This window comes from Myotis brandtii, unplaced genomic scaffold (genome assembly GCF_000412655.1).
Source record: "Myotis brandtii unplaced genomic scaffold, ASM41265v1 scaffold225, whole genome shotgun sequence".
Taxonomy (NCBI): domain Eukaryota; kingdom Metazoa; phylum Chordata; class Mammalia; order Chiroptera; family Vespertilionidae; genus Myotis; species Myotis brandtii.
Genome location: NW_005358435.1, coordinates 3,602,441 through 3,629,020, shown reverse-complemented (window position 1 = coordinate 3,629,020; position 26,580 = coordinate 3,602,441). Strand labels below are relative to the sequence as shown.

Genomic DNA, 26,580 nt, shown 5'->3' with positions numbered 1-26,580 from the left:
CTTGACGTCGGGTAATGTCAGTTCTCCAACTTGGTTCTTCTTCAATATTGTGTTGTCTATTCAGGATCTTTTACTTCTCCATATAAATTTTCTTTTTTTTTAGCGATAATTGCGCCTCAGATAAACCTCATTGGCTACGATACTGCCACTGCGCAAAGCTCTCCATATAAATTTTAGAATCAGTTGGTTGATATCCACAAAATAACTTGCTGGGATTTTGCTTGGGATTGCATGGAATCCATAGGTCAAGTTGGGAACAACTGACATTTTGACAATATCAAGTCTTCATATCCATAAACATGGAAAATCTCTCTATTTATTTAGTTCTTTAATTTTATTCATCATATTTTTGTAGTTTTCCTCATATAGAGCTTACATATACTTGTTGGATTTACACCTATTTAATTTTTTGGTGTGCTAATGTAAATAGTATTGTGTTTTTTAAATTTCAAATTTCACTTGTTTATGATTGATATGTAGGAAAGAGGTTGACTTTTGTATATTAATCTTAACGAGTTCTCCCCCATCCCTCCCTGCTGCTTTCAAAATTCTCTTTGTCTTTAATTTTAAACTGTTTTGTTATCATGTGTATTGGAGAAGATCTCTTTGGGTCAAATCTATTTGGAAACCTATAAACTTCATTAACTTAGATGTCTATATCTCTCCCCAGATTTGGGAGTTCTTAGCCACATTTCTTTAAATAAGCTTTCTGCCCTTTCTCCTCTTTTTCTTCTGGGACTCCCATAATGCATAAATTTTTTTTGTTTGATGATATTCCATAATTTACGTAGGCTTCCTTCATTCTTTCTCATTATTTTTTTCGTTGCTCTCCTCTGACTGGATACTTTCAAATGACCTGTGTTTGAGTTTAGAAATTCTTTCTCTGGATTATTTAAGTCTCCTGTTTATGCTCTCCATTGCATTTTTCATTTCATTGATTGTGTTCTTTAGCTCCAGAATTCTGTTTAGTTCTTTTTTTATGATTTCTATCTCCTTGTATTGTTTTCTAGATTTTGTTGATTTGTCTTTCTGTGTTTTCTTATAGCTCACTGAGCTTCCTTAAAACAGTAATTTTGAATTATTTATCAGGAAATTATAGATCTCCATATCTTTCGGGTCAGTTACATGAAAATTATTGTGTTTCTTGATTTTTTTGTTTTGTTCCTTAAGGTCTTGCATTGCTGTCCAGATTTGAAGAAGCAGTCACCTTTGGGAAAAAAATACCTTTACCTGCCAGCCCCACTAAGGATTCAGAGGCTTTCCCAGACCTTTTCTATGGAAGCATCTGCCCACATTTCTTGTTACCTTTGGGAGGAAGGGGAGGTTCTTAAGATTAAGGTTCTTAAGATTCTTTAAAAAAATTTTTAAAAAATTGATTTCAGAGAGAGGAGGGGAGAGGGTGAGAGAGATAGAAACATCAATGATGAGAGAGAATCATTGATCGCTGCCTCCTGCACACCCCCTACTGGGAATTGAGCCAGCAACCCCAGGCATGTGCTCCAACTGGGAATCTAACCATGACCTCCTGGTTCATAGGTCAATGCTCAACCACTGAGCCACACTGGCCGGTGGTTCTTAAGATTATTTGCCTTCTCTCAATTATGCAAAGTCAGGTAGGGTGCTGACAGCCTCCCATTTGCTTTCCTTTGGGCAATGCTGACTGCTCAAGTCTGTGTGCTTTTTCAATCCTGTACAGTGAGGCCAGCTTTTTGTGTGAGCTCCCTAGTCATCCGCAAAGACTTGCACTTACCGCCCATGGTGTGTGCGTGTGTGTGTGTGTGTGTGTGTGTGCGCGTGTGTGCGTGTGGTGCATATAGCATTGGGTCTTATTTTTTGATCCACTCTGACAATCTTGTCTTTTAATTGGTATGTTTAGAACATTGACATTCAAAGTAATTATTGCATATTGGATTAATATCTGCTATATTTGTTACTGCTTTTTATTTGTTGCCTTTGTTCTTTGTTCCTATTTTTTGTCTTCTATTCTTTTTCTGCTTCTTGTGGTTTTAATTGAGCATTTTATGATTCAATTTTTCTCTCCTTTCTTAGCAAATTAATTATACTTTTCTAAACACCATTTTAATGGTTGCTTTAGTGTTTGCAATATACATTTACAACTAATATAAGTCCACCTTCAAATAACACCATACCATTTCATGGGTAGTGTTAGTACCTAATAAAAACAAAAGAATCCTAATTTTTCCTTCTTGTCCTTTGTATCATTTCTGTCACCCACTTCACTTATATATAGTATACATAAACATATATACATTACATACATAAGATATACACATAAGCATACAAGATAAAATGCATTGTTGGTATTATTATGGACAAATTGTTATTTGTTTGAGCAATTAAGAATAAGAAAAAGAAAAGTTTTTATTTTACCATCATTTTTTCTTCTTTATGATCTTCCTTTTTTAAAATGTAGATCCAAGTTTCTGACCTATATCATTGTCTTTCTCTCTAAAGAACGTCTTTTAACATTCTTTGCAAGGCAGGTGTACTGGCAACAAATTCCTTCAATTTTTGTTTATCTGAAAAAGTTTTTATTTCCCTTTCACTTTTGAAGGATAATTTTTCAGGGTACAGAATTCTAGGTTGGTGGTTTTTTTCTTCCTCTCAACACTTTAAGTATCTTACTTCATTGTCTTCTTGCTTGCATGATTTTTGAGGAGAAGGCAAATAGTTCTTATCTTTGTTCCTCTGTCATTGACCTGTTTTTCCTCTGGTTTCTTCCAGGTCAGGGTTTTTTTCTTATCTTTGATTTTTCTGTAGTTTGACTTGTAATATGCCTCAGTATAATTTTTTGGTATTTATCTGAGCTTCCTGGATCTGTGGCTGGGTGCCTGGCATTACTTTGCTGAAATTCTCAGTTATTATGGTATCAAATATTTCTGTTGTTCTTTTCTCTCTTTCTTCTGTTTCTCGTGTTCCCATTATGCTTATGTTTTCTAGTTGTTCCACAGTCCTTGAATATTCTGGTGTGTTTTTTTCAGTCTTTGTTCTCTTTGCTTTTCAGTTTTTGAATTCATGTTCTATCAGAGGGAGAAATTTACATTCTATTGGAGGGAGATCAATAATAAACAAAATAAATAAATACAATATAGTGTGTCAGAAGGTGGTAAGTATTATGGAGAATAATAAAGCAGAGGAGGGGAAGGATTGTGAGACTTTTGTGTATGTGTGTATGTTGTGTATGTATGTGTGTGGGGAGGTTGTTATTATAAACAGGGTTGTCAGCTAAAGGGGTTGCTGAGATTACACCTGAAGTAGGTGATGGAATGAGCTATGTGGCTAGCCTGGAAAAGATGCTCCAGGCAGAGGGGACGGCCAGAGGAAAGGCCCTGTGGTGGCAGTATGCTTGGTGCATTGGAAAGTGGACTGGTGGCCAATATGTCTGAAGGGGAGTCCGGGAAGTAAAGAGTAGTAGGACAGGAGGTCAGAGAGGGTAGAAGAGTCTGGGATGGGGGCTGGAAAGGGTTGCATTCGGTGAGCCCACATGGGCATGTTTGAGGAACAGTGAGGAGGACAGTGATGATGGAGCAGAACACCCTCAGGGGGGAGCAGGGGGAAGTGAAAACAAAGGGGCAGGCAGGAGCCTAGGGATAAATGGCCTTGCAGACCATGCCAAGGACTTTGGATTTTATTCAAAATGTGATGGGAAGCCTTTGGAAGGCTTTAATGGTGAAGTGATATAATCAGAGTGACAGGTTGATAGAATCCCTCTGGCCACTATGTTGAGAAGAGCCTGAAAGGGATCATGGGTGGAAACAGAGAGCCTGATCTGGAGGCTGCTGCAATCATTAGGCAACAGAGAGTGATGGCATGGCCCAGAGCTGTGGCAGTGGAGGCGCAAGAAATGCAGATTCCAGATTTATTTTGGAGGCAGAACCCATAGGAACCACTGACAGGCCATTCATTTCAGCCCTGTTTGTTATACCAAAGTTTGGAAGCAACCTGAACGTTCAGCTTTAGGAGATTAGCGATTACTGTGTACAAAAGAACAAGGAAGCTCTTTGTGTACTGATACAGGATGATTTTCAAGATACACAGTATGAAATGAGAAAAGCAAAGTGCAGAGCATATATATGGTACGTTACTATTCGCGTGGGGTAAAATAAAGAAAAACAAACACACATGCACATTCATAGTCCTTGGATATTCTGTTCCCCTCCACCCTCCTGAGTCTTTGCTTTTTAGTTTCTGAATTTATGTTCTATTAGAGGGAGGTAAATAATAAATAAAATAAATAGATAAAATATATTGTTTCAGAGGTGGTAAGTGTCACGGAGAACAATGAAGCAGAGAAGGGGATGGACTGTAAGAGTTGTGTGTGTGGCCCCTATAGGCATTGTGAGACATCTTTATGTGAGAGCGATACTAAAGCCAAGAATACCCAGGTATCACTGACATGAGAGCCAAATAGCCAGAATTTGGACTTTGGTCTACGAGCACAGCATGGGGGTGGGTTACCACTCTTTGCACATTGGGATTACCAGGCAGTGACATTTTCATACTCTGTCTTTCAGGTGAAGAGAAACAGCCAGGGCTGCCCCTCCAAGTCCCCCAATTCAGCCTCCTCTGTATACCTGCACACCTCTCCCTTCCCGTGCCCCCTAAGAAAAATAAAACAAACACCACCAAGCTTGTTTTCTCCATACCTCTTTATTGAACTCTGCAGACTTCATTAAGGGACCATTTGCTTAGAAATTCTTAAACATTTGGACATATTTTACAAGACAGGACAGCAGCTGGAGGTCACAATTTCATCTCATCACATGCATAAAAAGAAACTGATTGTTGTTTGTTTTCCTCATGAGTGTGTGTGTGTGTGTGTGTGTGTGTGTGTGTGTGTGTGTGTGTGTGTGTAATGCTCATTTCACCTTTACAGGAAGGACTAGAGACGTCAACTGACCAGAGATGAACAGGACCCAAGAACACGACCCCAGAAAAGAGCTAAGGACATTGGTCATTTATGGCTAATGTGATTGGCTTGTCCCCCATCATGGGTGGGGCGATCAGAATGGCTTTGCTGGCATAAAAGCCTCAACCTCACACGGTTCCTGGGAGAGACAGAGGGTCTTAGCTAATGGGACCGGGCACATGCTATCATGGGGGCATTGGGGCTCAGAACAAAGGAAATCCCTTGGCTCTAAAAGCTGGAGGAAAGGCTGGCCTTCTCTTCCAGCTGGACTCCCCTGGCTCAGGGAATGCAATCCAGTTTCCAGATGTCGGCTCCCACATTCCTGCCCCTAGCAAGTCTCAGACCCTTGGCTTTGCCCATTGGAAAACCACTCTGTGGTCTTCCTATGGGCTATGTGTGAGCTAAACTAGAGCATGAGGTTGAAAATACAGAGTAGGAGAGTAGGAAAGGAGGCTGGGGCTGCCCCAAATGATCCCCTGGAAGTGTAGCTCTGAAAAGGCCAAGGTCCTTAGGGCAGACAAGTGTCAAATTTGGACATCATCTTGGTCCCCAATTGAGTCAAAGAACAGATGCTGTTGGTGGGGCTGCTACAGGTTTTAATGGGAGAGGCCTCTCATTTCTCCTTCCTTCCCAGTTAGTACTACGTCAAGCCAGGTAAGAACTAATAAACTCCTCTATTCACTCACACATTCACTCATCATTCATTCACTCAGAAGTTAATCATTTACACATTCACTCACTCAAACACACAGGTTGAGTGACCACTGTGTGCCAAGGGCATACATCGGGGGATAACCCTGAGTTCCTGGTGCAGAAAATGGTGTCCCCAGCTCTTAACCTTGGGTTAAAGCTAGGATAGGTCTGGGGAGCAAAAGGCCAGCTGCCAGCTCAGCAGCTGCTGATGTTCCTCTTCCCCACCTAGCAGGCACACCAAGGTCAGAGGTCAAGGTCATTTAAGAGAGAGAGCCCAAAGCCCTAGTAAAGACCAGGGGCCATGAGCCAAGCCATGGAAAAGTCCAAGTCTCTTGAGCATCTTCTCCTGTGCTTCCTGCCTGGTTTTCCAAACCTGGATTAGCTCAGGGAGGCAAGAAGGGTGGGGAGATGCATGCATAACTCTTGAGAGCATCCTAATGGGACAGAATTGGGAGTTTCCTTCCTTTTTCAAGACTATAATGTCATGGCAGACACTAACTTGAGTTATTCCTCAGGACAGAGCCTCAGAGGGGGATCTTAGAAATTGGCAGCTGCTCGGTCTATCCGGTCTATCCGTTCAAACATATCCTGCCTAATCTCATGATAAAACCACCTGAGACTGCCTGCCCTGGGGGTCACCCTGAGGATGAAGCTCCACCTCCTCCAAACTCACCAAATAGAAATGAAGGGGGACTTTCACACCTCTTTGTCAAATGCTCTCCTTGAGGAATGCAGCATCCAGACCTTGGGAAGGGGCTACAGATGTGGGAGATGGCATTCTGCCTGGAGGCAGCAGCAGCCTTGTCTTGCTGTAAAACTGGGTACAGGCGCCTCTCTGTTTTGGCTCTTCTGGATTTAACTTCATTGGGTGGGGACTTTCAAAAGATTTGAATAGACTTGACTGGGGCTGGTGAACACACAATAAAATATGCAGATGACGTATTATAGAATTATACACCTGAAAACTATATAATTTTATTAAGTGTGTCACCCCAATAAATTCAATGGAAAAAAACCCCAAAGGATTTGAATGGGATTTCCTGTTTTATTTTCCAGGGGAATAAAGCCCTTTTGGAATAATGCCATTTGCTATTGCCTGGGCTGTTTGTTCATTAGGCAGGTGGCTAGTGGGTAAAAGATAATTGTGTCTCTTGTACCGAAATCCTCAGGTCTCTGAGGGCATAGCAGCCGTGGGCAAACTACGGCCCGTGGGCCAGATACGGCCCGTTTGAAATGAATAAAACTAAAAAAAAAAAGACCGTACCCTTTTATGTAATGAGGTTTACTTTGAATTTATATTAGTTCACACAAACACTCCATCCATGCTTTTGTTCCGGCCCTCCGGTCCAGTTTAAGAACCCATTGTGGCCCTCGAGTCAAAAAGTTTGCCCACCCCTGGCATAGAGTCTGGGCAGAAGGACTGAAGCACCGCGAGACAGCCAGCCAGAGATGGGGTTGATTTTTGGTTGGCCTGGGGGATGATACCATGAGTATTATCCCACCCTGTGTGGTTCCTACTAGGGCATTGGGGATGGGTTGGATGGGTGGTCAACAGAGTCATTGAAATTGTCCAAGATACGGAGCATGGGAAACAGGGTATCCTGTGCTACCTAGAACTCCCTCTGAGAGCTCCAAATTCTAACCTTTGAATTCCTGCTAACAGTGCTCCTTGCCTTTGCCTTGGTGGCTTGAGTCTGTGCCCGGATGTTCAAACCACCAACCACACACACACACACACACACACACACACACACACACACACACACACACACACACACACACACCCAGAACGAGAGAGAGAGAGAGGGAATTTCCCTGGTTGTTTAGTCCAGTTGCTATGCAATGCTAGGGTCCCCCTGCAATATCCATTTTGTACATCATCTAGCCTCTCTTTAAACACTGTGGTGTCACGAAGGTCATTACCCAACATGGCATTCGAGTTCCATGGTTAGCAGCCCCACCCATTACAAGTGCTTTCTTACTTTGAGCTGAAATCGACCACCCTGTCCTTCTCATGCAAGAGAACATTTCAGAGATCCGCATGCAGCCATCCTACAGGCAGGTAATTTCTTGTCCAGGTGAACTGCCCCACTCCACCCCATCCTGGCCAGCCTTCAGATCTTTTCAGAAGCTTTGCAGGGAGGAATGAAGAGTTAGAGTTAGAGGTGAAGATGAGGGGCTGCTCCATTAACAGAGCCCCTTCCAAATCCATTTCTTCAAGTTGGAATTTTGGGGTATTCCCAAGAAATTCCAGGTTAAGACAAAATCCGGGATAGTGAATGGATACCCAAACTATACAACCTTTTTCTACATGAAAATGGCCACAAGCAAGGGTGTTTGCTTATCTGGGCATCAAGCCTAGCACATTAATGGGAAAAACAACTTTCTTTTTGTTCTTGTGCAGAAGTTTTAACAAATCTCTGTTTTGTTTGGCTTTGGTTCAAACCAGGTTACCAGGAATTTGAGGGTGGGGTGGGGTGGGTGGGAAAACTGTGATTAGGGTCTTGGTCCAAAAGAATATATTCATACTTGGATTAGTTTCCTCTTGGGGTTGTTCCAAAGGGGATCATTCGCTGCCATCTGGGGGTCCTGATTTGGCTCAGATTTCTATTTGGGCAGAGGTGAGAGCCCTGAAGCTGACATGAGGTGGTGGTGGTGGTGGTGGGGGTGGAGTGGGGATATGAAAATCTAAATGATTACAAATTGGAGATTATCTGAGCTTTCTTCATCTTCCTGCATGAGTTGATAGATGGAAAAAAATCACTTTTTGCTGAAGATCCTGCTTCGTGAGCTGTCTTCTGCCAACCCAATGCTGGAAGCCACTTGGTGGAATTAATTATCAGGACAGTCCAGAAACTCCCTGAGGCCTAGTTGAGTGGAAGCTGCCTCTGCCATCAATCTCTGGCTCTATGAAGCCAGCAGCTGGAAAGGGAAGGGGAGATGAGATGGCAGATTCTGGGGACATGTCTTCTCAGGGTTTGGCTGCAAGCCTGTCTGGACACTGTTTTTTTGTTGAGGCTGCTGGCAATGGATTGAGAAGAAGAACTGATAAAAAGTTGATGAGATCTAAAGCCCAGCATGTTCTCCGAGGTTCTCAAGAACCAGAAAATGCTCTGTCCTTCGGATCCAATTGATGTTACAGGGAGCAGGGCACTGGACATGGCAACAGGCCAGCCAGGAGGGGCTTGGGTGTGTTCTGGATCTCAGAAATGCCAGTGGGAAGTTTGCTTACATGAGATTTTTTTGGTTCTGAAATCTTTGCGGATGAGAAAACTCAGTCCCCTCAGGTCCTCAAAGGTGTGTAGGAATCAACTAAACCAGCCCACATCCCATCCTGATTTTGAGGGTCATCTGCTCTCAATCGTGCATCTGTGCCCTGGATTCTTAAGAACAACGAATAGGAGAAACACACAGACAGAATGAAGACAGTAAGTGTCAACAGACTCTAGGCTTAGTGCCAGGAAATGCCTGTATGAGGAAGTCAGACCCTAAAGTCTTTCCCCACCCCCAGAAAATCAGAATTGAAAGAAAAGAAAAAGCAGTCCAAGGGACAATGGGAGTAAATGAAAAAGGCCAGAAAATATCAGCTACGATAATGACCAACCACAAACCTGCTAAAATGTTATTCTATATTACAAATGAAATTAGACTCCATGGCCCTATTATAAATTCGCTAAAAGTACATATATTTATCTGAACAGAAAAATAGACTACTCTGAGATGCGTGGACAACCTGTGATGTAGTCCTACACATCAGATACTTCTAGAGCCAGAAAAATGGCAACAGAAAATGCAGAGGTAACTCTTATTTCTGGGTGTAGCCAGGGCTGCTTTGGGTCACTCTGGCTGAGTGAACGCATTTGGATGCTGTCACGTAGGCCGAGGGAGGCGAGGAACGTTCAGCTCTTCGCTGTCCTGCTGGGGACTCTGGTGAGCCCCTTCTTCCTCCTGCCAGCTTCGCAGCCACAGAACAAGTCCTTTCCCAAACGATCTTGGAGGCGGTTCACCATGTTCTCATTTGATTCAAAGTTCCTTGATTGGAGGCTGAAGCCTGGGACTAGTTGCTAGAGAAATAAGGAAAGGAGAGAACTAGAGACCTGGCTTTCGTGACCCTGGTCCCTGGTGAATTTTGAATTTCCCCTTGCCCATGGATTAGAGTCTAATGGTCGGCAGTGGTCGGCAAACTCATTAGTCAACAGAGCCAATATCAACAGTACAACGATTGAAATTTCTTTTGAGAGCCAAATTTTTTAAACTTAAACTATATAGGTAGGTACATAGTTATTAACTTAATTAGGGTACTCCTAAGGCTTAGGAAGAGCCACACTCAAGGGGCCAAAGAGCTGCATGTGGCTTGCGAGCTGCAGTTTGCCGACCACGGGATTAGACACTCCAGCCGTAACATGGAGCATGACAGAAATATACAATAGTTACAAACATCAACAATACATTACAGCTTTCCTTAAGAGAATACTATCGTGTGTGTTTTTTCTCCTTAGAAAGGTGGATCTTATTAGGAGAATGGGCAGAAATGTGGCTATGGTTACCAAGACACAGTGGAAGAGAGGTTGGGAATCAGTTTGAAGACGTCTATATTGCCAGCAATTCTCAGGGATGAGCCAGGTGGATTGAATGGAAATGGCCTCCTCAGGATATTGCCCGCCCCCTCCCCCGCCCCATCTCTTTCTTCATTCTTGATCCCCAGTGCCTTTAGAGAAAAGGGCTTCCCCGGGAACAAACGTTCTCTCCTCTTTTTTCTTTCCCCATTAAGTGTGCTTAAGATAAAATTCCTAAAGAAGGCACCGAGAAATCTACTGCACCAAAATCCTGTTGTTTTTCTTTACCCTAAGAGAGAAAGAGGTTGCCCACCTCTTTCCCCTGGTCGCAGACTCTCCCCTGTTGATTGGGATGCACAGCTACCTGGTCCCTAGCCCTTTCTGATAAAGGTGGAAGTTGAAAGTCAAGTTCAGCTGGGTTCTGGAGAAGTTTCACCGAGTTCACCAAAAGGACCAGGCTTCCATCCGCCCCCAGTCCCTAGTTTCATTTCTTTGGGTTGATTTGTTTTTTCTCCCCGCTTTCATTGGCTCAGGAATGGGTGGGACTTGGACCACCAAGGTAAAGTGGTACCTGCTTCCAAAACTATTGCTTCCCTGTCCTCCATCAAGACCCGTCGATCAAGGTTAGCTTCTCAGTGGAGATTCTTAGGAAGATTTCCTAGTGCATGTACACAGGTACAGGTAGAATGTACACATATTAAAAATCTCAGTATGTTCCTTTCTGGCAGGTGGGGGCCTGGGTAAACTCACAGCACTTTATTGTGAATGGGACCCAGGGTAAAAGCTATATATATATTCCCATGATACATCCACAAGTTAAAGAAAAAAAAAAACAAAACAGAACACAATACTTTCTAAGCATAGTATATGCTGAGTTTCAATTATTTTGTTTCTATAAGAACTCTATAGGACTCTGGCTGTTCAGCCTGAATAGGTAGGTTCTTCATGATACTTCTGAATTCGTCCTTCAAAAGTGACTCAATAAAATGCTACTTTAAGGTCAGACAAAATACAGGAGGAAGGAAGGGCTAGGTCCTGCGTGACCACACAAGGCAGAAAGGGCCTTTGGTTACAAGGAGAGTTGCACCAATTGGTTATTAGTTTTTTGTTTGTTTTTTTAAAAAAAGGAAGAAAGAATTTCCAATCTGTACACTTCTCGTCTGCTTCAACCAACAAATGAAATGCCTTGGTTTGAAGAAGGGGTGGTAAGTTCCTTCCCACTATATATGGCTATATTTAAACATGTTCACTTTCCTGATATGTAAAATAGACTATATTATTATTAATTTTTACAGATAGCATCAGCTCTAAAAATATCTGAATCAGAAATCACAACTATTTACTTTTATCAAAAAGCATTTGTTTGTTTTCCCTGAATTTTCACATTTGTGCTGATGGCGGACATAGATGGTGATGAAAACAAAGAAGAGACACGTGAGATGGTCCAGGGAGGACTGTTCCACGGCCATTCCTCAACAGGCCTCCAGCCCACACTGAGATCTCGGCAAAGCCCCCCGGGAGCGCTGCTGCTTCCTCTCTCTGGTATATCATCCGGAACGGGATGACCTCATTCTCTCTTTGTCCCTTAAGTCCCTTTGCATTTGCTGCCAGAGTACTCTGAAGATACTTTGGAAGAGTCAAGATACTCCGGCATGCATTTTCTTTGTTAACGCAGCAAAGAACAGGACTGTCCCCTCTTGGAGAGATCCACAGTCCTTGGAGATGCTGAGAAGCAGTGTGAACCAGGAGCGTATTCAGCAAAGAATACACATTTTTAAGGGCAGGAGGATGACCCCCTGTCATCATATCTGTGACAGGTGGCCCAACCTCATGCCACTGTGAGGAGAGCAGGCAGAACGACTTTGTGATATCTGTGTACTGACAGGTGGATCGTGCCGTTGTAATAACAGGCAGATCAATAACATCGTATGAAGGACAGCTAAACAACACCATGTTTCATTCCATCAGGAAGACGTATGCCTGTCACAATTGATGACTGACAGATATACACGACTGTATTTGGGACATCATCCAGCAGAACCGTATTAAGAGAACAACATCAGTCCATTGCATTAAAAACAGGCAGGTCCATAACATGTTATCTTTACTGACGGATGGGCCCACAGCATGGCATCACGCTAACCAGTGGCTCAACCCAGTGTTACTGAACCAAGGAACAGCCAGCAACACCATGCTGTCAGACTGAAATCAAGTAGACCAATGTCAGAGCATCAAACGAGGACAGGAACACCAACACCAAGAAACACACTAGAACTTATTGCTTTTGTCTGTACTGGCTGCATTGATGGCTGCGGAAAGGAGCTGAGCTTTTAATACAGACAGTGACACTGAAAACACACCGACAGCTGGTTGACAAGAAAACACCCAATGCCCAACCATCTACCGTCTTCTTCTGAGATGCGCCTGTTTTCTATACACGTGACTTTATGAGGAGCCCCACTCAAGGGCCAGGTACCCTTCTTTGCAATAGGGCTAAGGGGAAGCTTCAGAGGGGCAGGAAGGTGCCTGCAGACTTTGACATGGCAGACAGCAATACCAGCACAATATCACCCACTGTGGTGGGACACAGGCATATAGCAACAACCCAACTAGAGTCCCAAAAAGTGGCCCACGGGAAATAGTGCTTCTTTTAAAGTGCAAGATGGTGATGCTGTCCCTGGTAGAATCTATTTTTGAAAAACATAAAGTGCTTTTTATTTAAACTTTTTAAAAAACTTGAATACCACAGGAAACAAAAAAAGAATTTCTATTATACTTGATGCTTTCCCTGCCGCAGCAGGAAGTATTCAAAAGTCTGAACAGGGCATTTCAATTGGGGACTTTTTTTCCCCCCTTTCATTGTTGCAGGTTAAAAAAAAATCAGATTTTATTCTGTTCTCCAGTAACATACAGTCTCTTGGAATAAGCTATTTCTTTTGCATATTTGACACTTGCATATCTTTTGAGCCTACACTAGTGATGTACAGAAAATGCTTTCCCTCTACAACCCTAAAGCAATGCTCAGAGTTCATACTGTTGGCTGAGTGCCTGCCTTCTGAGCCCTTCCCAGATTGCCAGGGGGCAATTAGAATGGAGTATAAGTAGTACAACTCACCCTGATGATAGCTCAAAATAAAATCTCAAGTACTACGAAATACTGAAGTCAATGAAGACATTTGAGTATGGGTTTTGCGCTGGGATTGTGGCTTATGGTGCAGAGATTTCTCCATGACTCGAGCATTCTCTGTAGCCTCTAACAGTGGGATCCATCCAGGAGGTGATGGACAGGGGTTCCTAGAGGTGGCCAGGCAACACCCAATACCAAATTAGTCAACTCACTTTTTCAATATCAGCCACGTGTTCCAGCATCCTTCTCCAGCCAAGGCCAGGAGGGATCAGAGATGTTGCTTTCAGAGGCTGATGGATAGCCATGAGAGAAGAATGGGGAGTAGGTGGCCTTGGTTATGTCTAGAATGTGGTAGTGGTGGCTGTGAGTTCTGCTCATGTCATCTCCCAAAGAGGGCAGTGGAGTTGTTACAAGGAGGTGCCATATTCTATGGCTTGGCCAACTTCATTCCAATAGACCTGCTGTGACTCTCAAGGTGTTAGGGAGCTTTCTCTGGAGTCTCTCGTCTTTCTGGGGACTTTGCAGAGCCTTTCTGCTTCAGAGTTCATGCAGAAAAGCTATGTGGCAGGTAAGCTGAGCAGCACTCCTCCTTGGACCTCACCCCAAGTCTCTCCCTCATGTGGGGTAGTTCAGATGCTCTGATCCCGTGTGCTTCCGTGGGCTCCTCCCCCAGGCAACACCCGAACGTCGGGGGAGATATGGTTCTCAAGTTTGTACTTTTCCTGACCACTGGGGGCTTTTCCAGTCAATGCTTCTGTAGAGTAAATACAGTTCTGCCTTAAGAACTTAGGAGAGGTGGGTAAGGGGGAACTTTCAAAGTGGTTCTTCTCTGATCTTGTCCCAACACTGAACTTGGGACTGGTACTCCCATGAAGGCTCTTGGGAGGGCTAGAGTCCACACTGTACAGCACCTGTCCCTCATCATCTGTGTCTGCATCAATGTACTGGTGGATACCTGCTTCGAAGTTGAATGCTATTGCTGTGTGTTTCTCGGGCGACCGGGAGGGTGTCCTAGCACTTGCTGTGGTGTAGATGGAGGACTCTGGACTCAGCACAGGCCTGTCCAAGAGTGTGGCACACTCCAGTCCAGCGACAGCAGCTGCAGCAGCCCCCCGGTTCCTGAGAGGGTCATGGTACATCCCCAGAACAGGGACTAATGGACTGGGTTCGCCCTCCACAAAGTTAACTTTAAGTGCTCGGAGCTTCAAGGGGTTGTTGGTCTTCATGGTAGCCTTGGGGCTCTCAATGAGGAAAGTAGAGTGATGACTGGCAGCAGGGGTGGGGTTGGCCTCCACAAACCTACCACCACTGGCACCCAGAGCTCCCTGCCAGCCCATCTCTGGGGCCAAGCTGCCCCCAGTCTTGCTGGGGAGCGACATCAAAGGGCTGTGGGAGAATCTGGTGGCTTCAGGGAAGTCTGTGGCACAGCTAATGAAGCTATCAATGCTTGACATGCTTCTCATGTCTATCACCCCTTCTGTACGAGTGGGCAGAGGAGCTATGGGGCTGGGGATACTCTCCATTTCAAGTTCTTCCTTTGGTTTGCTGTGTGTTGCTGACTGCTTGGTATTGAGGATGGGCTGGGATTGGGTCTTGGCCATCTTATTATACATGTCTTCCAACTGCTGGACATTCAGGTGTTGAGGACTAGAAGATGATCTGGCCTTCTCAGGGGATCCTTGCTCCTTGGTTTCAAAGGACTTACTTGAACTAGTTTCAGATAATGTCCTCTTTGGCCATTTCCATTTGTTGGGTGACAAGTGGTTATCTTGTACTTTGTCCTTATTCTCTCCATTTTTCTCAACCACGATGTCCATTATCTCGATGCTCCGGGCAAAAGCATCTTTCATGTTCATGGACACAATGCTGCCATTCCTCTTGGCTCTCTCCAGAGCCTCTCTACGCTTGATTGCTTTCTCCTGCCTCTTCTGCTCCTTGTAGAACTCAGAGAAGTTGTTGACAATGATGGGGATGGGAAGAGCAATCACCAGGACCCCTGCGATGCAGCAGAGCCCCCCCACAATTTTCCCCAGGAGAGTCTTGGGGTAGATGTCTCCATATCCAACAGTAGTCATGGTAATAGTAGCCCACCAGAAAGAGGCTGGGATGCTTTTGAACTTGGTGTCCTCCTCATCTTTCTCTGCAAAGAAGACAAGGCTGGAGAAGATCATGATGCCCATGGCGAGGAAGAGAATGAGCAAGCCCAGCTCATTGTAGCTCCGCCGCAGGGTGAAGCCCAAGGACTGGAGGCCAGTGGAGTGGCGTGCGAGCTTAAGGATGCGGAGAATACGCATGATGCGGAAGATCTGGACCACGCGGCGAACATTCTGGAACTGAAGCACACTCTTGTTGGATTCAGTGAGGAAGATGGTAACATAATACGGTAGGATGGCCAACAAGTCAATGGCGTTGAGTGGACCCTTGAAGAATTTCCACTTCTTGGGCGAGGAGAGGAACCGCAGCAGGTACTCCATGGTGAACCACGCAATGCACACAGCCTCCACGTGGGCCAGCTGGGGGTTGTCTGTGGACTGGCCAAACTCATCAACGCCCTGCAGCTCTGGCAGCGTGTTGAGTGACAGGGCAATGGTGGAGAGGACGATGAACATTATGGAGATTATGGCAAGGATCTGTGAGGAGAAGAGAGTGGGATTTAGTTATCAACCACCAATGGGATGACCACTCTAATACCCTGAGTCTGCAGAGTGCTCCTCAACATTCAGGAGCATTTCACATTTCACTAGTCACTTAATAACTGGAGGGTTGAGCTAAAAAGATGATTTATTCAAATCCATTTATTGTACAGATGTAGAAACTGGCTTGGAGAATTGAAATGATTTAAAGCTAATTATCTAGCCCAGGGGTTGGCAATTTTTTTCTATGAAGGGCCAGATAATAAATATTTTAGGCTTTGAAGTCCATGAATTCTTTGTTGCAGCTACTCAACTCTGCAGTTGAAGCACGGAGGCAGCCTTAGATAATACATAAGTGAACATGTGTAGATGTGTTTCAATAAAACTATTGACAAAAAGAGGCAGTGGGCCATAGTTTGCTGACTGGTGAGCTAGAACAGTGGTTCACCACTACTATGGGGTGGGGGCTGCGATTCTCAACCTGTGGGTCATGACCCCTTTGGGGGTCAAACGACCCTTTCACAGGGGTCGCCTAAGACTATTAGAAAACACATATATAATTACATATTGTTTTTGTGAGTAATCACTATGCTTTAATTATGTTCAATTTGTAACAATGAAATTGGGGGTCACCACAACATGAGGAACTGTATTTAAAGGGCTAGAAGGTTGAGAACCACTGCTATAGACCCTTTTGCTATACACAATCGCCTGATTTTGCAGGCAATTTCCAGGCAGGAAGGGACATCTTGGCTCCACATTATTAACTCCCAATTGGGACTATGAACTTTTTGAGGCTAAGGGTCATGGCTTAATTACCTTTGAGTCCCTGGATCAAGAAGAGGTTTTGGCCCAGAGAAAGGGCTTACTGGACATTTGTTGAAACGAATGGAACCTAGGCCAGTGTGTACTTTATGCAGAAATGCAAGCAGATGTAATACATTGCTCTCAGGGTCTTCTTCAAAACTATAAATCCAATCCCATCATCTCATTACTTCTCTGCTTACTAAGTTTCCAGGACATTTCAGGAGAAAATCCAAAGCCCCTAAACTTGTCTATGAGCCCCTCCCTCCCCTCTGTCCTGTTCTCAGAGACTGCCCCTCTCCTTCAGCTGCCCCTGCTGAAGGGCTGGTCTGGTCACCATGCTTGTACAATTTGATCCTGCCGCCCTAGCTGGTTTGGCTCAGTGGATAGAGCATTGGCCTGTGGACTAAAGGGTCCTGGGTTCGATTCCAGTCAAGGGCACAGGTTGTGGGCTTGATCCCCAGTGGGGGGCGTTCAGGAGGCAGCGGATCAATGATTCTCATCATTTATGTTTCTATCTCTCCCTTCCTCTCTGAAATAAAAATATTAAAAACAAAAAACAAAGGAAACAATTTGATCCTGCCTGTTGCTGACTGGCCCAGACATAGATAGGAAGTCCAGGCTGGGATCAGCCAGCCCACCATCAAAAATCTGAGCTCGGGGACCCAGGGGATGAATGGTGAGTCTCTGAGTTAAATGGCCAAGTACTATCTAGGCTTCAACCAGCTTCTTTTTTTTTTTTTGTATTTTTATTTTATTTTATTTTATTTTATTATTTTTTTAAAATATATTTTATTGATTTTTTACAGAGAGGAAAGGAAAGGGATAAAGAGCCAGAAACATCAATGAGAGAGAAACACCGATTAGCTGCCTCCTGCACACCCCCTACTGGGGATGTGCCCGCAACCAAGGTACATGCCCTTGACCGGAATCGAACCTGGGACCTTTCAGTCCGCAGGCCGACGCTCTATCCACTGAGCCAAACCGATCAGGGCTCAACCAGCTTCTTGATAAGCCCAGGCTCCAAGCAAGCGTGTCCCAAGTTTCAGGGGACAGAGAAGATATAAAAAAAATCAGAGAAAGCTGACCCTTTGCGGGAAGCCTGAGAATAAAGGGAAGGGGCAGAGAGAAGGAGCAGTGAGGACACAGGAGGTTGGAGAGAGGATGTAGAGGGCGGCAGTTAAGAGCTTGGGCTCTGGTGTCAGAATACTTTGGATTCAAGTCCCAGCTCTGCTACTTTCTTACCTTGAGCCAGTTATTTAACCTCTTGAAGCCTCAGTTTCCTCATCTGCAAAATGGGATGATAATAACAATATCTACCTCAGAGAGCTGCTGTGAAGATTAAATGTGTCAACACACCTAGAACAGTAAGGACAGCTTCCAGCAGAACACAGTGAGTGTCTGATAAATGCCAGTTATCATCCTGGGGGGAATATCGCAGCCCACCCTCCCCATCAGCCCTCCAGGTGGCCCAGCTAGTCTTTGCTTCCTGCTCTTCGGAACCGCCTGCTGTATCCTGTAGGGAAACACCGTTGCTGTTTGGATGAGTGTGAGAGGCTTCTCTCCCCTGTAATGAATCCCCAATCAGGACATGGCTGTCAGGTCCCTCAGCATTTGACTCCACCCCCTCTCTTTGGCCTCGCCTCCCACAGGTACTCAATCTTCACGCTTCCCTAGCCACATGCGCCTGTTGGTCTATTCTGCACGTCTGTGCTTCTTCCTCTCTGTCCAGTGGACTGTAATCCATCTTTTAAAACCCAGCCCATGTGTCCTGTACCCGCCCCTCAGAAGTCATGCCTACATTCCCCAGGCAGGCTGGCCACGCCATCCTCTGGACTCTCCTATTATTTTGTCGTACCGTGGGGTGCATATCACACATATCCCATTACCGGGGATGTGTGCATCCATCACTGCCCAGTATCTGTGAGCTCTGGGGGGACAGGGATTGGTTCTGAGGCTTAACTCTGCACACCCAGCGCCTAGCCCAGGGCATGACACCCGCAGGCACTCCCAAGCGTTTGTCATCTGCTGCTCAAGGTCACAGAGCTACAAGTAGAAGGGCCAGGACCAGCATTCAATTTTCAACGCGGCCACTATTTATTGATCATGGGCTACGTGTGAGGCACTGGGATACCACAGGCAGCAAGAGAGCTCTGGTGCCAGCTCAGAATAGGAACGGGAGCGTCTCGTGATGCAGTGTTTCCTCAATCTCAGTTGCTCTACCAACATCTTGATTTTCTTTTCTTTTCTTTTTTTCCACCTAGTGGTGTTTTCAAAGAAAGCTCGAGTTTTATTTTCTTGATTTATAGTCATTGAACAAGAAAAATTCTGTAATCATTTTATAAAATAAAATACCCGACATGCACAAAAGTAGATCTAATTTGTACATATTTACGAACCATAATCAAATGAGCACCTATGAAGCCACCACCCAAGTTAAGAAACAGACCACGTGACAATAACATGGACCCTTCCTGTGTCCGTCTCCACCCCAGAGACGACCAGAACTTTTTCTCACCCCTTGCTTTTCTGGATAGAGTTTAATACACATGTATACATGCCCAGACAAATGATGGTTTCATTTTGCTTAGTTTTTTTAAAAATATATTTTTATTGATTTCAGAGAGGAAGGGAGAGGGAGAGAGAAATAGAAACATCAATGATAGGAGGGAATCATCGATCGGCTGCCTCCCACACGCCTCCTACTGGGGATCGAGCCCATAACCTGGGCATGTGCCCCTGACCGGAATCGAACCCGGGACCCTTCAGTCCGCAGGCCGACGCTCTACCCACTGAGCCAAACCGGCTAGGGCTCATTTTGCTTAGTTTTGACATCATATTGTATGTGCTCTTTTGCTACCTGTACTACTTTTTCCTGAATAGTAATAAAAAAATAAAATAAACAAACCCACTCACCTTCTTTGTTTTATTTTACCCTCATCCTAAGAAATAAACTTCTGCTTTTGCCTGTTAGAAATATATGTATTAAATATTCATTAAAATAAATATGTGATCATTGGAAAAAACCATTTTGGCAGCACACTTTGGAAACTACGGCGTTGGGGTTAGGAGCGCCACCCTGGACCTGGAATCCAGCTTTGCCATTTGTTGGCTAGGTGGCCTCGGGCACCGAGACTTCCCTCGCCTCAGTTTCCTTATTGGTAAAATGGGGGACATACCAGTGGATGATCCTGACCTTCAGGGGACATTTGGCAAATTCTGCAGACATTTTTGATTGTCACAACTTGGAGGAGGGACAGCTAGAAGGCGGAGGCCAGGGATGCTGTTAAATGTCCTCTAATGCATGGGACAGCCCCACAATGAAGAATGAGCCAGTCCCAAATGTCAATAGTACCGAGGTTGAGAAACCCTGAGATATAACGATAGTCAGGCCCGCATGAGTTGTAGAGTGGGGGAAAGGAGACTGTGCATGGAAAGCTACTAACTAGCTCAGGTCTAGCCAGGCACAGAGCGGGTCTGACCTTATGAGGCAGCCAGCCAGAGCCTTGGGCTGAGCCCCAAGGTTGCTGCTGCAGCCTCTGACTCCAGCCAGGAGGGAGCCAGCAGGAGAAGGAGTAGATCCCTGGGGAGTCTGTTCCTTTAAGAGCTGGGAGGTCCCATTCTAACCCAGTTTCTAAGCACAGACAACTCTAGGAAAGGCTCACATAATTGAAGTCTGCCAACAGACCCATAAATTATGCACCCAGCTATTATGTAGTCCTTAGGCCTGCTATTCTAAGGCAGGTACCCCCTTTGTACCTGAGAATGTGCCCTCCCTCCCCTCCCCTCCTTTCAGCCTAGGAAAGAAGAAAAGGCGGGCAGAGGCCCTGCTGGCTCCTGGAAGTGGATGCCTGCTGCTCAGGGTTGGGTTGGGAGGGTCTGAGCGCACCAGGCCCCCTTTCCTGTGTGTGTGAAAGTATCAGATAAAATGTGCAACAATGCAGCCTGAAGGGCTCCCCTCACCCACCCCTCCCAACCCTGCCCTTAAGGTCGTTCTCTCTTCCGGACCCACCAGAGCCAGGGTCACACTTCCTGACTGGGGAACTTCCTGATGCCAGTTAAACCCTCTGTGCCACAGTTTCCTCATCTGTAAGGTGCGGGCGTATGTCATTGCAGGGCTGAGATAAGAATTCAATGAGCTCATCAGGCTCTTAGATCAGCTTTCATTAGTCCACAGGCTTACACTTATGTATAAGCTGCTTTGGGACCTGAGTTTGAGTCCTGGCACTATTATTTCGGGCTGTGTGGCCTTGGACAAGACACTTCCCCTCTCTGAGTCTCCATTCCCTTATCTCTAAAATGGAGATGAAAGTGATCAAGCACTTATCACATAACGGTCACTTACTATATGTTATTAAATTAAATTATTATTCAGGTAATTCATTGTTGCCCCCACTACCCAACCCCAGACAGGTTGCTTTCAGAGGTCCAGGACTAGGTCTGTGGGCCTGAGGGCCCGGCTAAGGCAGTAGACATCCTACAAAAAGCCTCAAACCCAAATGCACAGTGTGGCTCCGGTCTCTGAGATGGATCTCGGCAGTGGGGGAGCAGCCAGAACCCTGAGTCCTCTCAGCCTGAGCTCAGGCTCCTGACCAGGGCTCTGCATTTCCAGCCTTGCTTTCCTGGGATCAGAGCCCAATCAGGTTTGGGCAGGACTCCAGGAACCCGGGGAACAGAGGCAGGAGCCAGGACCAGGGACTTGGAGGCCATCCCTGAATTCCCTCCCTGAGAGGAGGCTCTGGATCACGGAGCCCACTTGTCTGCACCGAATGGGTGAGTGGCCTTTGGTGTTCTGGGAAAAGAGATCTGGGAGAAGCCAGGCCCTCCGCAACCTAACCGTCAGCTCTGGGGTTGATCACAGGGATGTCCACCTTTGGCTCCAGCAGTCAGCACAGACTGTTTATCATTTCTCTGCGTACTCCCCTGCCCATCCAGAAATGTGGATGAGGCACAGAATGTCCATGCAGAAAAGGGCCCAGGCTCATCTCTGCAAGATGGGAGGACTCAAGCAGAGAAGGGAAGGGACTCGTTCATGGTCACACCGCCCACTGGGGTCCAGTCTGTACAATGACACTAGACGTTCTGGCGAGCTGAGAGCTGCATCTAGAGCTCAAGGATTGCAAACTGCTTTTCATGCACATGCATGTGCATGGCAGCATTAGTCATAATAGCCCCCACAGTGAAATCGACCCAGATGTCTATCAACTGAAGATTAGAAAAACAAATTGTGCTATATCCATATCATACAACAGCATATTATTCATCCATAAAAAAAGAAAGAAGTACTGGTACTTGACAACATTATGCTAAGTGAAAGAAGCCAGACACAAAAGGCCGCATGCTATATGATTCCACTTGATAAAATGTCCAGATAAAGCAAATATATTAGAGATAGAAAGTGGTTGCCAGGGTGGGGATAGGACTAACAGTTAATGGGCATGAGGGATCTCATTGGGATGATAGAAAGATCCTAAAACTGATTTAAGGGATGGTTGCACAACTTGGCAAATTTACTAAAGAATTAACTTGCACACTGGAAATGGGTGAACTGTATGATGTATAATAAGCCTCACTAAAGCTATATAGAAACTTGCTTTCCATAAAGAGTATCCCCTTCCTTTTAAGCCTCACAACCACACTGATAGGTCACAGGAGAGAAGCAGAAATCTGAGCAAGCCACAGCCCTGCTCTAAACCCTGCACTGGCTCCCATGCTCTTGGGGAAAGTTCTGATTCCTTTGTGTTGAGTTGGCATATGTTTATTGAGCACTTACTACGTGCTATGCTTGTTGCTGGGGATGCAGCATGGATAAGAAAGAGTTTCCCTGGACTCAAGGAGCTGGTAGGGAGAGGCAGACCCAAAACCCATAAACCAATAAAGGAGCAAGATGATGTTGAACAGCATTATGTGCTACATGTCATTGAGTAAAAACAAACCAGGGGGATCAATAAAGGAGCGTTGGGGTGTCCACATGAGGTTGGGTGGTCAGGGCAGGCCTCTCTCAGGAGGTGCCCTGGCTGCTGAGACTTGAGGATGAGTGTGTGTTGCTCAAAGATCTGAGCAGTCCAGGCAAAGGCCCTGATGTGGGAATAAGGCTGGCATATCAAGCAGCAGAAAGGTGCTCAGTGTGGGTGGGGGCTGAGTGAGCAAAGGGGAGAGAGGGAGGAGATGAGGTCGGAGAGACAGGAGGGCCTGATGAGGCAGGAGAAAGAGATTTGGATTTTACATTAAGACCACCTTTCTTCTCTTTCTCTCTCTCCAGGCCATTTCCCACTGCATATCTCATACTGAATCCCGGCAAAAACCACTGACATTTCCTAAGCCATACAACCAGGGTTGCTCATACCTCCAGATCCTTGTCCAGGCTGTTCCCTCTGCTTAGAGAGCCCTTCCTCCCCACTTCTCCTGGATGATTCGTACACCCTGTCCAGGCCTCAGCACAGAGGCCCTTTGCTCCAGTGAGCTCTCTCTCACTCCCAGGTCTAGGTTGGGCACGTCCATCCTCTGGACACCCACAGTCCCAAGCTTCTGCCATCACAGCACTGATCTTTCGAGCTGAATTTTTCTCCCCTGTGTCCCGCACAGAATGTCAGCTCCCTGAGGCCCAGTCATGCCCTGCTGCATCTCCAGCTCTCCAAAGCCTGGCACAGAATAGGTGCCCCCCAAATAGCTGATAAACAAATGAACAAGCAGGTGAACGAAATGGAGGCTCAGAGAATGAAGTCATTTTCCAGGGTCACACAACTTGTAAGCAGGACTCCGTCTCAGGTCTGTGGGTCTCCCAAGATGGTTTCAAGGACACAGGAGGAGGCGGCTTCTGGCTACCAACCCTTTTTTTTCTCCTTTTATGGTGCTTCCGCTTCCCCCAGCTTTAAGGGGGGAGGGGGAATTACAGCCAGGGAGTTTTAATTATAAGGGTCACTGGCATAGATCCGATTAAGGGGATTGGGAGCAGGCTGACGGTGTTCCCCCTCACCTGCGATGAGAAATTGGAGTCAGGAGCCTGCAGGGGGCACTGCTGGGCAGAAAGGGACAGGAATTCAGGGATCTGTGTGCCTGAACGACAGGAAGAGGCCTTGGGGTGAGCCAGGCAATAGTGGCCTTCATCATGAGAGGGCAACCAAGTCACAAAGGGGGAAAGGAGGTGTGGTGGCATTGCTGGGGATTTCCCAGATATTATAAACCAGAGGCCCTGGGGCTGAGAAAGTTATTTTGACTTATTTGCCCCAGTTTCAAAATTGGGAGATTTCACATGAAAAATTCCAGATTTTCAGATTTCCTTGGAAAATCAGATGATGTGTGTACACTCAACCTCACTCCAGATGGCAGCTATTGGCTGGAGCCGAAGAGCCAGCCGCCCTGTACCCAGGCCTTTTTTACTCTTCTATCTGTCAGGTCTCTGCAGGCACTGGGCGGCAGCTATTGGCTGGAGCCGAAGAGCCAGCCGCCCTGGGCACAGCTCCCTAGTTTGCCACAGGCCTTTTTTACTCTTCTATCTGTCAGGTCTCTGTAGGCACTGGGTTTGCAACCCTGGACTGGGGCAACTCTGAAGACAGCAAACATTCATTGACCTGCTACAGTAGATGAAGAACTTTCCAGACAAGATCTACATCTATTTGCACAAACCAGGAACCCAGGGCTCACACTTCACACCTCATCACCCAAGGTGACCTGACTCTTCCTAACTAGCTCTGGGTTGGGCAACCTTGTCCTAACTGGTCAATTAAGTTCCCAGGAGCCTTGCTAAAGCAGGAATTCTGGGAGCTGGTGATGTTGCCACCTCTTGCCCATCTGAGGATAATGCTTCTGGTGATGGTGTGGGACCTGACTTTGGCCCCTGCAGAGGGAGGAGGTGATATGGAGAAATGGGGGTGGGGAATGTTCTTTCCTGTCTGAGTGATCACCTATTTCTCATATTAGCTGAGGGCATGAGGAGCTGAGGAAGAGACTGTGTCTGAACAGTGATGAATGGCATGAGTCCATCCCTGCTGTGGAGAGCAGTGTATTGAATAAAAAATTAGGAGCATAGGACATGTTAGGCAAGGACAGTGTCCCCGGGTTCTGCTAAGCCAAGAGCTGAGTCTGGCAGGATGGGGAGTGGGGAGTGTAGTCTCTGCAAGCTTGGCCAAGGTGGCCGAGGTTGCTAAAGGAAGCTAAATGTTAGTCTGGATGCTGGAATTGGGTACCACTCTGGCTAACATCAGAATGATGGCTCTGTCAATGGTCATTCCTGACAACAGCCAGACTTGCTGGTTCATGTCCAATATACATTTAGAAAGAGACATTCGAGTGGCTTAACAATGTTGCTTCTCACATAGCATTTTTGTCTCACCAGAGATTCATATTGAGGTGAAACGGATATGTGGATGATTGAGAGACCTACTTTCTAATTCTGACTGGACATCCTTAGAGAAGTATCTTCACGTCTCTGGGCTTTCTCATGCAATAGCCACGGAGTCTGTTAGTTTTCCAGCACAGTTCCCTTCCAAGTGGTGACTCAGGGATCCAGTGGCTCTATCATCTTAGTATGTGGCCACCCCCCTTATCGTGGCAGCGGAAGGGACAGCATGGAGAACTCACACGTGCATGTGCCCAGAAGTGATATCTGTTACTCCCTCCCCTGACAGTGAGGTTTATGATCTATACCAGGGGTGGGCAAACTTTTTGACTCGAGGGCCACAATGGGTTCTTAAACTGGACCGGAGGGCCGGAACAAAAGCATGGATGGAGTGTTTGTGTGAACTAATATAAATTCAAAGTAAACATCATTACATAAAAGGGTACGGTCTTTTTTTTTTTTTTTAGTTTTATTCATTTCAAACGGGCCGTAGTTTGCCCACGGCTGATCTATACCCTGGCTCCCTTACGGGGAAGTGATAAGTGCTCTGAAACCTCAAAAATGCTTCATGATTGGCTGAGGAGATGGTCTCCAACGTGGGTGTGTGCACATCTGATGCGCTGGGGGGCAGAGGGAAATTACTGGCATTTGATAAATGAGTTCTGGAGTCCGCTGGACAACATTGTACTGAGAGTCAACAGTACTGCACTGTATACGAAATATTTTGTTGAGAGGGCAGATCTCATGTTAAGAGTTCTTCCCACAATAAAGTAAAAAATAAACATAAAAAACTGGGATAGATTTAAAAATACAGTAAAAAGCATGTGAGGCCGACAAAAATAGCAAGAAATCACTAGCATGCCTACTTTTTAACATTAAAAAAGAAAAAGAGAAATCAAGTTTTCGTGGCATTGAATCCACGAATCAACATTGCTGACTGCTCACCCTCTCCATCAGACTTCTCAGGGGAAGCAGAAGGGCCCCAAGGAAGGTGGGGGTGCCTCAACTCCGTGAGGGAACCCTGGCATCTTCATCTTCGCCCGCAGCAATGCAGCGCACGCCTGCCTGGTGTGGAAGAGCCTCGGGCTGTGCCTTGGGCTGAGGCATTTAAGAGTGGGTGTGAGGTCTCCACACTCTTTCTTCCTCTCCCCCAACAACAAGGAACGACTAAAATCAGTGCCCTTTTTGGTTAGGGCCACGTGGGTTGGGTTTCTGACCCTTGCAAATAAAAAGTGACCCGGCTAACAAATTTTTCGTCTTCATTTTACAGGCCAGGTAACTAAAACTCATAGAGGTAAAATGACTTGCCCAAGGTTCACACAGCCAGAAAGCAGCCGAATCTCACTGAGCTATAACACAGAAGATGCCTGGCATCTAATAGGTCCTCAATAAATGCCAGTTCCCTTCCTCCACAGACCAAGGAAAGGCAGAGTGGAGAACTGGAAGAGACATACCATGGGGAACCCCTCTGAGCTCCGAGCTGCTGGTCAGATTCCAGA

General features: G+C 45.8%; 1 protein-coding gene across 1 annotated transcript in view; it reads right to left on the bottom strand.

Moving 5' to 3' along the window:
- Positions 1–9,950: 9,950 nt before the first annotated feature.
- The window catches only part of KCNB1 (potassium channel, voltage gated Shab related subfamily B, member 1), a gene marked incomplete at its 5' end in the record, with an annotated part of 90,477 nt that continues 73,847 nt past the window's right edge, over positions 9,951–26,580 (bottom strand). The window contains one exon of the mRNA XM_005866231.2: positions 9,951–15,936. Within this exon, the coding sequence (XP_005866293.1) occupies positions 13,936–15,936 (2,001 nt within the window). The remainder of the gene's footprint in view (positions 15,937–26,580) is intronic.